This window comes from Eretmochelys imbricata, chromosome 14 (genome assembly GCF_965152235.1).
Source record: "Eretmochelys imbricata isolate rEreImb1 chromosome 14, rEreImb1.hap1, whole genome shotgun sequence".
Taxonomy (NCBI): domain Eukaryota; kingdom Metazoa; phylum Chordata; order Testudines; family Cheloniidae; genus Eretmochelys; species Eretmochelys imbricata.
In genome coordinates, this window is record NC_135585.1 from 23,672,439 (window position 1) to 23,684,738 (window position 12,300).

Consider the following 12,300-nt stretch of genomic DNA (forward strand, 5'->3'; position numbering starts at 1 on the left):
AACTCAAACTTTTAATTTGATTGTGTTTTGAAACCTGTTTATATAAAGTTGCTGAGAGATTATAAAATGGAGCCCCAAAACTATTATAAGTGAGTGGGTTTAAACTAAAGCTTAAATTTCTGATTGAGACGTCTAAAGGCTTGGGGTGAACTTACAAAATTGTTGAGACACCAGAATTTTCTTAAGATGAGAATAACAGTGTATATATGAATTATCAAATTTATCAAAAAAAAAAAAAAATTAAAAAATGAGGAGTCCTTGTGGCACCTTAGAGACTAACCAATTTATTTGGGCATTCTGCAAATCAGTGGCCCAAAATAAATTTGTTTGTCTCTTGTGCCACAAGGACTCCTCTTTGTTTTTGCTGATACAGACTTAACACGGCTAGCACTCTGAAACCTATCAAATCTATGTTGGTTGAGCACGTCTGATGGTGTCTTCTCCCTGTCCCTCTTTCTGGACGCTTCTGAGGAATAATTGGTAACTTATTCAGTTAGACAGTATTGGGATCTTCATCCTCTCAACTGATATTACCATCATGGTGATCTTTGCCATGTTCTGGTACCTGGGGGTTTGTAACTCTGGCCTTTTTGGATCCTGAAATATGTTCTTACAGATCAGAGAAGGAGGAGGCACCAGATGATGCCAGATGACCCTTTTCCTTGCTGCAGTGTCAGTGCCCCCCCATCTTATTCCTCCTACTATTTTCCCATCTCTTTTCCTTTTATCTAATAAGCATCTGCCTTAGGTGGATGGACAAATCTAAACCTAACACTCTACCAAGCTGTTCATAACAAACTAGAAAGAGTTTCCAAAGTAGCCTGATCTATGTAAAAACCTTGTCTTCAACAGACTGGTCAGGGGAAATCAGAGCAACCCAGCCACCCTTTTCCAGAGTAAAGGGGATTAAAGCGTGGTTCAGGAGGGGCTAACTGGATTATGTGCTCTATGATCTTCCACCAACTAAACTTGAATCACCAGAGAGAGAGAGAAGCTGCATTTTCCTGTCTCTTTTTTTAAGCTCCTTTCCCCCCTTTATGTGCATCTTTTTTGTTTTAGAAGACAACAGTGTTAGACTTTACCAGAACCTGAGAGCTACCATGTAAATTGACTGACTCCAATGAAGGTGTTTGTCATTTAAGAGATTTTTCAAGAAAGGATTTTTCCCTCTTAAAAAGACCTTACAACAAATATAGAAAGAGGGAGTAGGGAAAGCTTTTATAGTGAAAATTAATTCTAGTTTCTTAGTGTTCCTTTTATGTATGTGCGAGTAATGTTAGAACATTTTCTTGTTTGTGCAACACGCAAAGCAAAAGATCTGGCAGCGGAGGCCTCAAACCCCAATTAACTACTAAATTAACATGGGGGTGAGGGGGAATTTAAGAGCTTCCTAAAAAAATCCCTATCTGATCCTCACAGTAGGCTTTTATGTCTCCTGCAAAAAACTAATAGAAAGGGAGAGATCTTGTTACAAGTATTAAAAGAATCATAATTGTTTGTCACTTCTTGAGGGTGTAAATCCAGCACAGCAAGCACCAAATTTACCTGATGATAATTCTGCTTTTAATGTAACTCACTTTGTATAATTTTATGTTTTGAATTTCTCATGAAAAGATGCACAATGCAAGTTAAGATCCTTGACTATTCATGATCAGACTTGTTGGAAAAGTCTCGTGCTGTTCGTCAGGCCAAAGATGAACGAACATTTCATATCTTCTATCAGCTGCTCTCTGGGGCAGGAGAACACCTAAAGTGTAAGTTACAAATCTAATCCTATCACCCTGTTCAGTTCTTATGTATTCTGAATTTGCCATTTTTAGTGCTTGAGCTGTGAAGTTCCTGTATGCCGTGGGCTTGAAAGAGTAATTAATGATCAGAAATCTGAGGTATGAAAAGAAAACAGCTGGCTTTATTCTGAAATCACTCTTCATATTGCAGCAGACTTGTTGGTTCCGCAGCTGTTGCATAACTGCAGTATTTCAGGTGAATGACTTCCAGATCACAAACTCTGGACCAGTGCCGACCAAAGGTTTTGTAGCCCCTTAATTGAGTCCCTGGCTGGCAATCAGTAAGGTAGGCTGGCAGTATTTCAGTTTCTTCAAGTCACAGAGTGTGTTGGCAGGAAGTGTCAAATCTGTACTGGACCACGCACTCAGACTGGGCAGAATGCCAAACAAACACACAATAAAAGCCTGAAGAAAACCAGTCTCAGTGTAATGTTTACACTTCCATGGTGAATATCAGTTAGCTCCAGCAGTGTGGGGAGGGATAGCTCAGTGGTTTGAACATTAGCTTGCTAAACCCAGGGTTGAGAGTTCAATCTTTGAGGGAGCCATTTAGGGATCTGGGGCAAAAATTGGGGATTGATCCTGCTTTGAGCAGGGGGTTGGACTAGATGACCTCCTGAGGTCCCTTCCAACCCTGATATTCTGTGATTCTATGGGGCCTCGCCTCTTCTCTGTATAGTTGTGGTAACTTGCATGCACTTACCCAAATGTGTGGCATATACCATTACTGGAAGAGTGGGTTTATACTGGACAGCTCCATCCTTAGTCACATTCCTTAAAATAAAGAACTGCTAGTATGTAGTATAACTAAGGCTAAGATTTTGTCACATATTTTTAGTAAAAGTCAGAGAGATAATGGGCAAAAAAGAAAAATTCACTGAAGCCATGAGCTGTCTGTGATTTTTAATAAAAATATCTGTGACAAAATAGGGATCTGTGGGTCCCCACACAGCTTGAAGCGGGGCAGCTGTGCAGGGGCTAGGAGCCGCCTGCAGCAGCTGGGGGCTGCTGGGTACCCCTGCAGCTCTGGGGGTCCCCTTCTGCCCCGGGAGCTGTAGGGTGCCCCCTATCTCCCATGTCAGCCGGGAGCTTGGGGGGTTCCCCTGCCATGGCTGGGAGTTTGAGGGTTCCCCTGCTGCCCTTGGTGGCTTGGAGCTCCAGAGGCAGTGGGGTACCCCGCAGCTCCCTGCCCCCACCGGTGGCAGGGGACCCTGCAGCTCCCGACCACCGCAGGCTGAAGTCAGAGGTCACTGGAAGTCACGGATTCCGTGAGTTCCGCAACCTCTGACTAAATCGTACCTTTAAGTGTAACTACTACTTGAACTTTGCACCTTTTTAAACAGTGGTTGACCATGGCTATTCCAAAACAGGCAATTGGCTTCCAGTCAGCCAGTCAAGATTAATATATGTGATATATGTGATTTCAGTCACATGTGCATGCAGCTTAGCATATACTCACTTTAGGTGCACAAATACCCAGGGAGCATGGATGGATATGCATTACTGTGTGTGAATATACACATTTGAAAAATTGGTCCTATATCTGTTTCGCTTTAATGTTGAAGAGGAATCTGTGTGGTTAGGATTCCTGGGCTATCTCAACACTTTAAGTGTGTATATAAAAATCTGTTTGGACAGCTATCAGACATAGGCAGAAGGAATGTCTGTGGCCTTATCTGTACTATAGCAGTAAATGATCTAAGTTACGCTACTTAAGTTACCGTAAGTGAAGTTGACGTAGCTAGATTCACTTACCTCAGTGTCTACACCGTGTTGTGTTATCAGGAGATGCTCTCCTGCCAACTTCACCTCCCCGAGAAGAGGATGAGTACAGAAATTGACGGGAGAGTGCTCTCCCATCAATTTAGCACATCTTCACCAGACCCACTAACCTGATGCTGCTGCATGGCCGGTATGAATACCTCCTCTAGAGCAGTAGTTCTCAACTTATTTACCATTGTGGGTCACATCCAATACTACCTGTATGGCCCTGAGGATATCACATGGGCTGCAGCTCTGTGCTGATTGGGTCACAAGCAGTCTGTGGGCCACAGTTTGAGAACCACTACTCTAGAGGATTGAAATTGTAATTCAAAAAGAAAAGGAGTACTTGTGGCACCTTAGAGACTAACAAATTTATCTGAGCATAAGCTTTCGTGAGCTACAGCTCACTTCATCGTAATGCAGTAACCCTTATGCAGAACAGTGTCCCGTTCATGCCCTGTGCAAGGAGCTAATCCATTTTTTACAAAGCCAGCTTGAAGCTGTTGGTAATTGGGCCTTTTTATATTAAAGATTGTGCTGGGTTCAGCACTTGAACTCATTTCTAGAGTTAAAGAAGATTTGGAGTAACTGCTTGTAATTCAGTTTATTTAAATGCTGATATAACTGGTAGTCCATTTATTTGTTAGATTTTTTTTTTTTTTAATATTAGACTTGTGCACAAAGCTTTTACTTTTTTCCCTCCACTACAGCTGACTTGCTGCTTGAAGGATTTAACAATTACAGATTTTTGTCTAATGGCTATATCCCCATTCCTGGGCAGCAAGACAAAGATAACTTTCAGGAGACTATGGAAGCCATGCACATCATGGGCTTTTCTCATGAGGAAATCTTGTGTAAGTTAAGTCTTTTTGATTTCTGTAGTGTACTTGCTTTTTATGTAAAATTACAAAAACTAAATGAAACAAATGTTGACAACCAAACTTAAATCTAATGGAGTTTTAATGCTTTGAAAGCCTGTGGCAAACATTGTACCGCTTCAAAAACTTAAAGAAATCTTCTGATTTTTAAGCTAAAATTGACCTAGAATCAAGAAAGACTGCTACATAGTGCAATAATAATTGTAAATTACTTTTTGAACTGGGCTTCAATGGGTGCCTAAGACTGGTAAGGAGGTGAATTTTATTAAGACGCAAACTTGACAAGAAAATGTTTGTATCTTTCTGTTAACACAGCAATGCTGAAGGTGGTGTCGTCAGTACTACAATTTGGTAATATTTCTTTTAAGAAGGAAAGAAACACTGATCAGGCCTCCATGCCAGAAAATACAGGTAAATTGGTCACACTGTGTGGCCTTTAATGACATTGATTGTGGTTTTCTGATTATAATTTGTTCATCAGATATTCTGAGAAGTTAGAAAGTATTTTTTTTCTTTTTTTTTTTTTTTCTTTTCTGAACTTCCTCTATAAAGCTCTGCCAGAGAGAGGCCATAATTTGTAACAGTAACAGCCAGCATGGAACCACTAAAACTCTCCCATCTTCCACTCATCTTATACTTTCTTCCACACAGGCATTAAAACTGCTGTCTACAGAATTCCATAAATTATTGAAGCTGTTTATAATTCTCCTAAACTTTGAACAAGCGTTTCAGCTGTAGCCTCATTAATTGCTTCTCAGCAAAGACTTAAATGTCAGGAAAAGAAAAGTGTACTTAAATCAGTGTATTTTCTTTGGTTCTTGACAGTCATTACGTTGCCAGTGAAAAGAATCCTGGAGCCAAGGGCAACTTCCTTAGTGAAATGGCTGAATTTAAGAAACACTGTATTTAAACACTTATTTCTGAAATGACAGGGTAGTGTGACTATGATTTATTTTTACATTTTAATACTTCAGAGTGCAGTCAGTATTTGGTAGATGTGCTTAAAAATAGAGACCGTCCCTTAGGCACTTGTAAGAATTTTCAGACTTCTAGTTTAACCAGTATTTGGTCATTCTAAATCCTCTCTAAGAAAATAACATCTTTACAGTAGTTTAAAACTCAGCTTTGGTTAACTGCAAAGTGTTTAGCTGTTTTCATATCTAAAAATTAGCTTTGATTTCAATAAAGCAGTAAGACACAGAAGCAACTACGGCTTCTTGCATAAGTCCTGATGTGTTGTGGTTTGTGATTATAGATGGGCACTTCTAACCTCTGTATTAGGAGTATCTTCAGTTAATTTTTATCACCTCTCCACTTTCTGGATATCAAAAGTGTTGAATGATAAAACAAATGTTGCAGAGAAGCTGGCTCAGATTTAAAATTTGTTTCATAACCTGAGCATCTGCTGCTGTTGCTTGTTTTTATCAATTTTTATATTTAGTACCCTAACATTCTTTGAGGGAGAAAGTGGAAGTGGGAGAGTTCTGAAATTTGCTGAGAACTTCATAGGCACTGAAGAACAAATGAAGCTTTATATGAAGAATGTTGTTAATTGACTTGTTATGCAATGACCTAAAGCAATAAAATCCTGTCCAGAAACTTCAAGATGGTTATTGTCTCTTAGTGCTTGTCTACACTTAAAATACTGCAGCTGCACAGCTGAAGTGCTTTAGGGGTTCTCCCACTGACAGTGTAGGTGCTCCGCCTGCCATAGAGGTGGTTGTTCTCCTGTGGACTTAATGCTGTCTACACTGGGGTTAGGTCTGTTTAACTGGTGGATTTTTCACACCCCTGAGCAACATTGTTATACTGAAATTTAACAGCCTTTTTTGGTTCAGGAAGCCTAATAACCTCTGAGTTGTTATAGCTGTAGTGAGCTGTACTGAGACAACTAATAAATATATCCTCAGAACTTAGGGATTAAAATAATGCTTCGTAGATTTGATGACAATTTGACAGTTATAGGGGAAGAATTCAAGACTGAGATATTCTTTTAATTTGGGCATCAAATGATCTATTTCTAGTGTACACTAATCATGTCTCCACTACAGAACAAAGTTGTTCTTGTGTCTCTCTATATAGTTTTGCACAATAAAAATGTGGTCGTTCTACATTAATAGTCACCAATAGATTATAAAAATACAAGCTAAATACAATTAAACAGCCAAAGAAAACAGTCCGTAAGCAGATGCAACATAATAAAACTATCATAAATTACCTGCCTTTCTATGCAGCATGTCACATATTTCACAGGTAAAACAGAATCATAATATGCCTAGCTCCGTCAGAGGGACACTTAGCAGATAAGATTCAAACCTGAAAGGCCATGTCTTGCTCTTGGACAAAGCAGGAAGTTTTCACGTAGGAGGATGGTGGGCAAGACCAATATCCACTCTTGTGATCCCCAGTACAGTGCACCTTTCCCTCTCCCACCCCCCCCCCCCAGTGGCAAAAAGCTCAATTATTTTGCAGTTTTCAGAAACTGAAGAGTCCTGCATCCTGTCCCTCTTTAATAAATAACCCTACTAACTTGGTGGTGCAATGGCTAGTGCTAGCCACTGCTATGTGGGTGACCCAAGCTTTAACTTAGTCCCATCCTTTTGCTCTATGTGCTATCAGAGGCCTGAAGTCCTGAAAAGTGTCAGTTCCTGGAGGTGAAAAAATTGATTGCATTGGTTGACAGACTTCTCCAGCTAACTGAGAATGCAGATCTGTCCTGAACAGTGGCTGTATCCTGTAAAACTGGTCATAGCTGTTTGTTTTAGTGACATATAGCTGTATTGGCTCTGTAAAGTTAAGAAAGATTCTGTTCCTTCATGTGGATCTTCCAGCAGAACCTTTTATTTGGGTATAATCGGTTACCTCTGGGCAACACACTGAAAGCAGTCTATGACTATGGGACTACTTTGGTAGGTACTCTGGTGATGATGCAAGAGATGGAAAGAAAACAGTGTGAGTTTGCAGCATTTGCAATTCAATAAGGAACAAATTTGATCAGGATATACTGAGGATCACTGAACAGGAACCCCACAATTAAATTCAAAGCACTTTTTTTCTCAAAGAGGAACAGTACATACTGGCTTCAGAGAGAAGTTGTTGTTCTGTCTAAACCTGTTTAGCTGAAAGGAATGGGTCCTTTGAGGGTGCTGGGGATTTTAAAAACACCCCTCCCCCCCACCTCCGCCTCCACATCCCCTTAGAGGAATGTTAAAGGATTAAGAGAATTCTTGAAAAGACTGAGGAGGAAAACAAACTTTCATTTTCTTCAGGAAGTCCGATTGCTCAGGACAAGTACTGTGGGTATGTTTTAACCTCCCACTGGTTGCAGTTCCTTCTCTCTCAACGTGAATCAGGCTAAAAATATGGTAGAACAGTCTTGTCAATTGACAAGAATCTATTCATCAAGCTTACAGCTACAGGTTCTCCCTTGCATGTCACTAGAAATGTCAATACATACATCCTCTCAGAAATGTAACCCAAATCCTCTAAAACTTTGAGATTAACCTCTCTTCAGAATCCAAACTGTCCATGTGATTCTAGAGTTCGTTCAATGTGTGTTACTCGTCACGTTGTCTAGCTTGTAATAAAATACCATACCCAGAGACAACTAAAAAAGTGAGTTTTAGGTATTTTGGGGAGGAATGTAGCTTACGGGAAGGGCGGGGGGGGGGGGGGGGATTGCAAGAACATCGCTGCAGAGTGGAGAGTATATTTAGACTTCTAGAGATGGATAATGCTGCTGCTAACTCTTGGTATCTGAGTAATGACAAAGGAGAAATAAGTGGGGGAGGTGTGAAGGAGTAACATTTTTTATAAGCCACCCTCTCCACAGATACCAGATGAATATGCTGTAAGATGCAAATTCCTGGTGAATGTAGCTGTTCCTTTTCTTAGGGAAATTTGTGGGTACGTGAGAGAGAACAGACAAACTTTAGATACTGGCAGGGAGGCTCTTGAAACAATAAATCTTGTCTCTTAAATACCAATTTAATTTCATTTTTATTTTAAAGTTTGAGTGACTTTCATGCCATAAAAATATCAAGCCAAAGTGAGTTGTGGCTACTCAGTCTTGGGAGAGCAGGACTCGTTCTTAAAATGCCTAAGTATTGACTCGTGGGTGTCTAGCTCTAGACACCCACATTTGTGTTTTCTAACTATTGTTTAGCATGTTGTACTCAAAGTCCATTTCCTCCTGTCTTACAGTAGAGCGAAAGCATAATGCCGAATTTTTGATGTTCCCGTTGTTGCCACATGGAGGAGTACATGACCAAGCACAGAATCCAGGGCTTTGGGGCTGGGAAATACCATCTTCAGTACTAGATTGTCCCAGAAAGAGGGTTCCCCTTTCTTTTTAGCAGACTAAATCGAAGGATGCCAAATCATCATATTGGAAAGATGAGAGGGACTAAAAAATTCATTTGCTAGATGTCCTTCTGAGAAAGCTTAGAAGCTGGCACACTTGAGAAAAACACTTAGCCCCAGAACTAAGAATATCTAATGTGTGTCAGATTCATTTTTAGAAATCTTAAGTTGCAAAAACACCCAACCTATTAATAGAAAATGTATAGGGAAGAGGATTGACATTGAAAGAAAATAAAGTAGAAATAATGTAGGTTTTGCCAAACCAGGAAAGGTCAGTGGTCCATCCAGTGTGATATTCTGCTTCCAGCATTCTTGTACCAGTTGCTTTAGGTGAAAGCACTCTGACACTGTTTCAGTGATGTGGCCTCAGACCAAAATCCCATAGCAATGCATTGGCATGCCTGCCTGCACTGCAGCATAGCAGTTTCTCTAAGCAGCCATAGGTCTACACTACAGTGTGTAGCTCTGCTTGAGCTAGTGCACTAAAAATAGAAGGGTAGCCAAGGGTAGTGTGGGTGGCAGCTTGGGCTGGCCACCAAAGTGTATGCCCAGGGGGTCTGGGCAGGCTTGTCGTCCAGCATATGTCTGTCTACCCAAAGTGGGATGCACATTCCTAGCTGCAGTGGAGACATACCCTTATTGGCATCTGGCATATTCTATCTTTGAGCAGGGGGTTGGACTAGATGACCTCCTGAGGTCCCTTCCAACCCTGATATTCTGTGATTCTGTGAAAAGAATGAATGAGCTTTCATCGAAACCAACAATATTCAGCTCCAGTGCTTCCTAGGAATTTCCTGAACTAACCTGGGATTTGCTGTACTAAATTAACAGGGATTCACTAATGTGTTTATATGATTACCACAGGTTCTGGGGTTCCTTATAGACACTAGTTGTAATAGGTTTATTTTTCACAAGGTTGAGTGCTGCTTCTGATTTCGGCATTGAGTAGTTGCTAAAAATCGTTGAGTTATCAACGGCTTGTTTCCTTAATGTTCTGGCTGGCCTGGAGAGTTTGGGGGTATTTAAGTGAATAACTTTATTACTTTCAGTTGCACAGAAACTCTGCCATCTACTGGGAATGAATGTAATGGAATTTACTCGAGCTATACTTACGCCACGCATTAAAGTTGGCAGAGACTACGTTCAGAAAGCCCAGACCAAAGAACAAGTAAGTTTTTTGATGTATAAAAATAAAATGAAGCTAAAATTCATCCAAGGTAACTTTTCAGATGCAGTCAGTAAACTATGTTGATGCTAGTTTCTGTTCTGATCCTTGTTACATCTTACTCTGTGTTTTTTGTATTTTCTTGCATGGCAAAAAACAAGACTGTATAGAGAGCAAGAACTTCTTTCCTTTCCTTGGCCTTTAGCTGATCTTGATTCTAATGTTGTTTGACATATCAAATGTAGAAAAGCAGTCTTAATTTTTGTTGACAATAGAGTTGAACTTTATTTTTAATCAAATCATGTAGTATTTCTGCTGACTGTTTTCTTTCCTCAGTGGTATTAACTGCATTAAACTTGTTCAGTTCCCTTAACAGTTGTTTGTGATAACATCCATCTCCTTGTTCTTTTGATGACTCCTCGAGAATAAATAAATGTTTAATATGTTTTGATTTTCAGGCAGACTTTGCAGTGGAAGCCTTGGCAAAAGCCACTTATGAACGCCTCTTCCGCTGGCTTGTTCACCGCATTAATAAAGCTCTGGATAGGACCAAACGACAGGGAGCTTCTTTCATTGGCATTCTGGATATCGCTGGATTTGAAATCTTTGAGGTTTGCTAAAGAGCCAGTTATGGAAAACTAATTTATAGCTTTAAATTCTGTTTTCTATCTATCTATCACTATGTTCGTAGCCCTTACTGCTGACAATCCCAAATTGTAAAGTACTGTAAAGCAATTTGTTGCGAGAATGCTGTAAAGATTATATGAAGCATTTGATTAGTTTTGCAATGTATAAAGGTTCTGGCTACCCTAAATTACAATCCCAAATGTTTAAAGCCACAGTCTCTCTTCTAATCTGAGTTAAACACTCATGCGTGACCATTTATTCTGCAGCTGTGGATTTCTCCTGTAATATGTACAGATAAGAATAACATCTCGTGGGTGAATTGAACTCATGTTTTATATACTAATTTCAGACCAAATCGCATCTTTCGTTTATTGGATGTTAGGAAACTCTCCCTTAATAAAATCAGAAATTTGCCCTACCGGTACTACTTGCAAATGTAACAGAGGACATTTCATAAGATTATAAATTCTGCCATTGAGGTGGTATTCTAATTCGTGAAATATTTTGCAGCTGAACTCTTTTGAGCAACTTTGTATCAACTATACCAATGAGAAGTTGCAGCAGTTGTTCAACCACACCATGTTTATCCTGGAACAAGAAGAGTACCAGCGGGAGGGCATAGAATGGAACTTTATTGATTTTGGACTGGATCTGCAACCCTGCATTGATTTAATAGAAAGGCCTGTACGTTTCTTTCATTTCTTGTGGATTTCTGGGACCAGGTACCAGGCCGCCTTATGGAACAGTACCAAGAATTGGATTAATTTGAATATGTGACCACTGAGGACTGAATCCCATTATTTTTATATTAATTTTAGTCTAAGTATCCTGTGCTCACTGGAGAAATCCTGTGTCCATTTGTGTGTGAGCCTATCTGCATACACATAGTGCACTGTTTTAGTCGTATGGGACTAAATACTTTGACTTACTGTTTATGTTGTTTCTGATGCCAACCAAGTCCTCATTGCTCTTATCTTCAAGCCTAACCATGTGATGGTATTATGGGTGCTTAATGTGGTGGCTCAACCAGAAAGCTCTTGAAGATTTAGGGTGAAATCCTTGCTCCTTTTGAAGTCAATGGTAAAATTCCCATCAACTTCAGTGGGACCAGAATTTCACCCTATAAATCTGCCTTGTGTTTGAGTGGGTCTTCTAAGACTGCAGCCTTTGGGAAACTGTTTTTTCAATGCACTTGGCTAAAGGATCCTGTCTGTTGCCCAGTCTCTGGGAACAGTAGACCACTCCAATCAACTACAGATAGCATGAGGAGCTGCTTAAGAGTCCAGAAAAAGAGCACCAATCTTGAGTGGCTATTTCCGCTTCCCCACTCCACCCCCAGATCTGGGCTAAAGTTTATCCTGAAGTCCTCTGAACGACAGATAATTAAAATGTCACAACATACGCTTGTTTGGAGTTACGGCATCATTACGTAACATCTCTCTAGCATCTTCCTTACTGGAAATGCAATACCGAGCTAAGGGGTTCCTCCCCTCTGTTTAAGAAAATATTTTTTTTTCCCCAGAACCCAGTTTTGCAGGCTATGACAGATGTGCAAAAAGAAGGATCAGTGGCATAATGATGGTTATGACCAGCATTTTCATCTGAGTCCATTTTCATACTTTTTTTTCCAAATTTTGAGCTGTAATTGTTGTGAAGTTAATTCTTTCACACATTTTAATACACTGTTGCTGCATGTAATGCTATACTTGTATCCAGA

The 12,300-nt window shown here is 40.0% G+C and overlaps 1 protein-coding gene across 2 annotated transcripts in view; it reads left to right on the forward strand.

Moving 5' to 3' along the window:
• Positions 1-12,300, forward strand: part of MYH10 (myosin heavy chain 10) — a 139,518-nt gene that overhangs the window by 76,300 nt on the left and 50,918 nt on the right. For both annotated transcript variants that reach the window (XM_077833047.1, XM_077833046.1), the window contains 6 exons: positions 1,656-1,754; positions 4,262-4,405; positions 4,745-4,840; positions 9,841-9,959; positions 10,415-10,567; positions 11,094-11,267. In XM_077833047.1, coding sequence (XP_077689173.1) covers positions 1,656-1,754; positions 4,262-4,405; positions 4,745-4,840; positions 9,841-9,959; positions 10,415-10,567; positions 11,094-11,267 — 785 coding nt within the window. The remainder of the gene's footprint in view (positions 1-1,655; positions 1,755-4,261; positions 4,406-4,744; positions 4,841-9,840; positions 9,960-10,414; positions 10,568-11,093; positions 11,268-12,300) is intronic.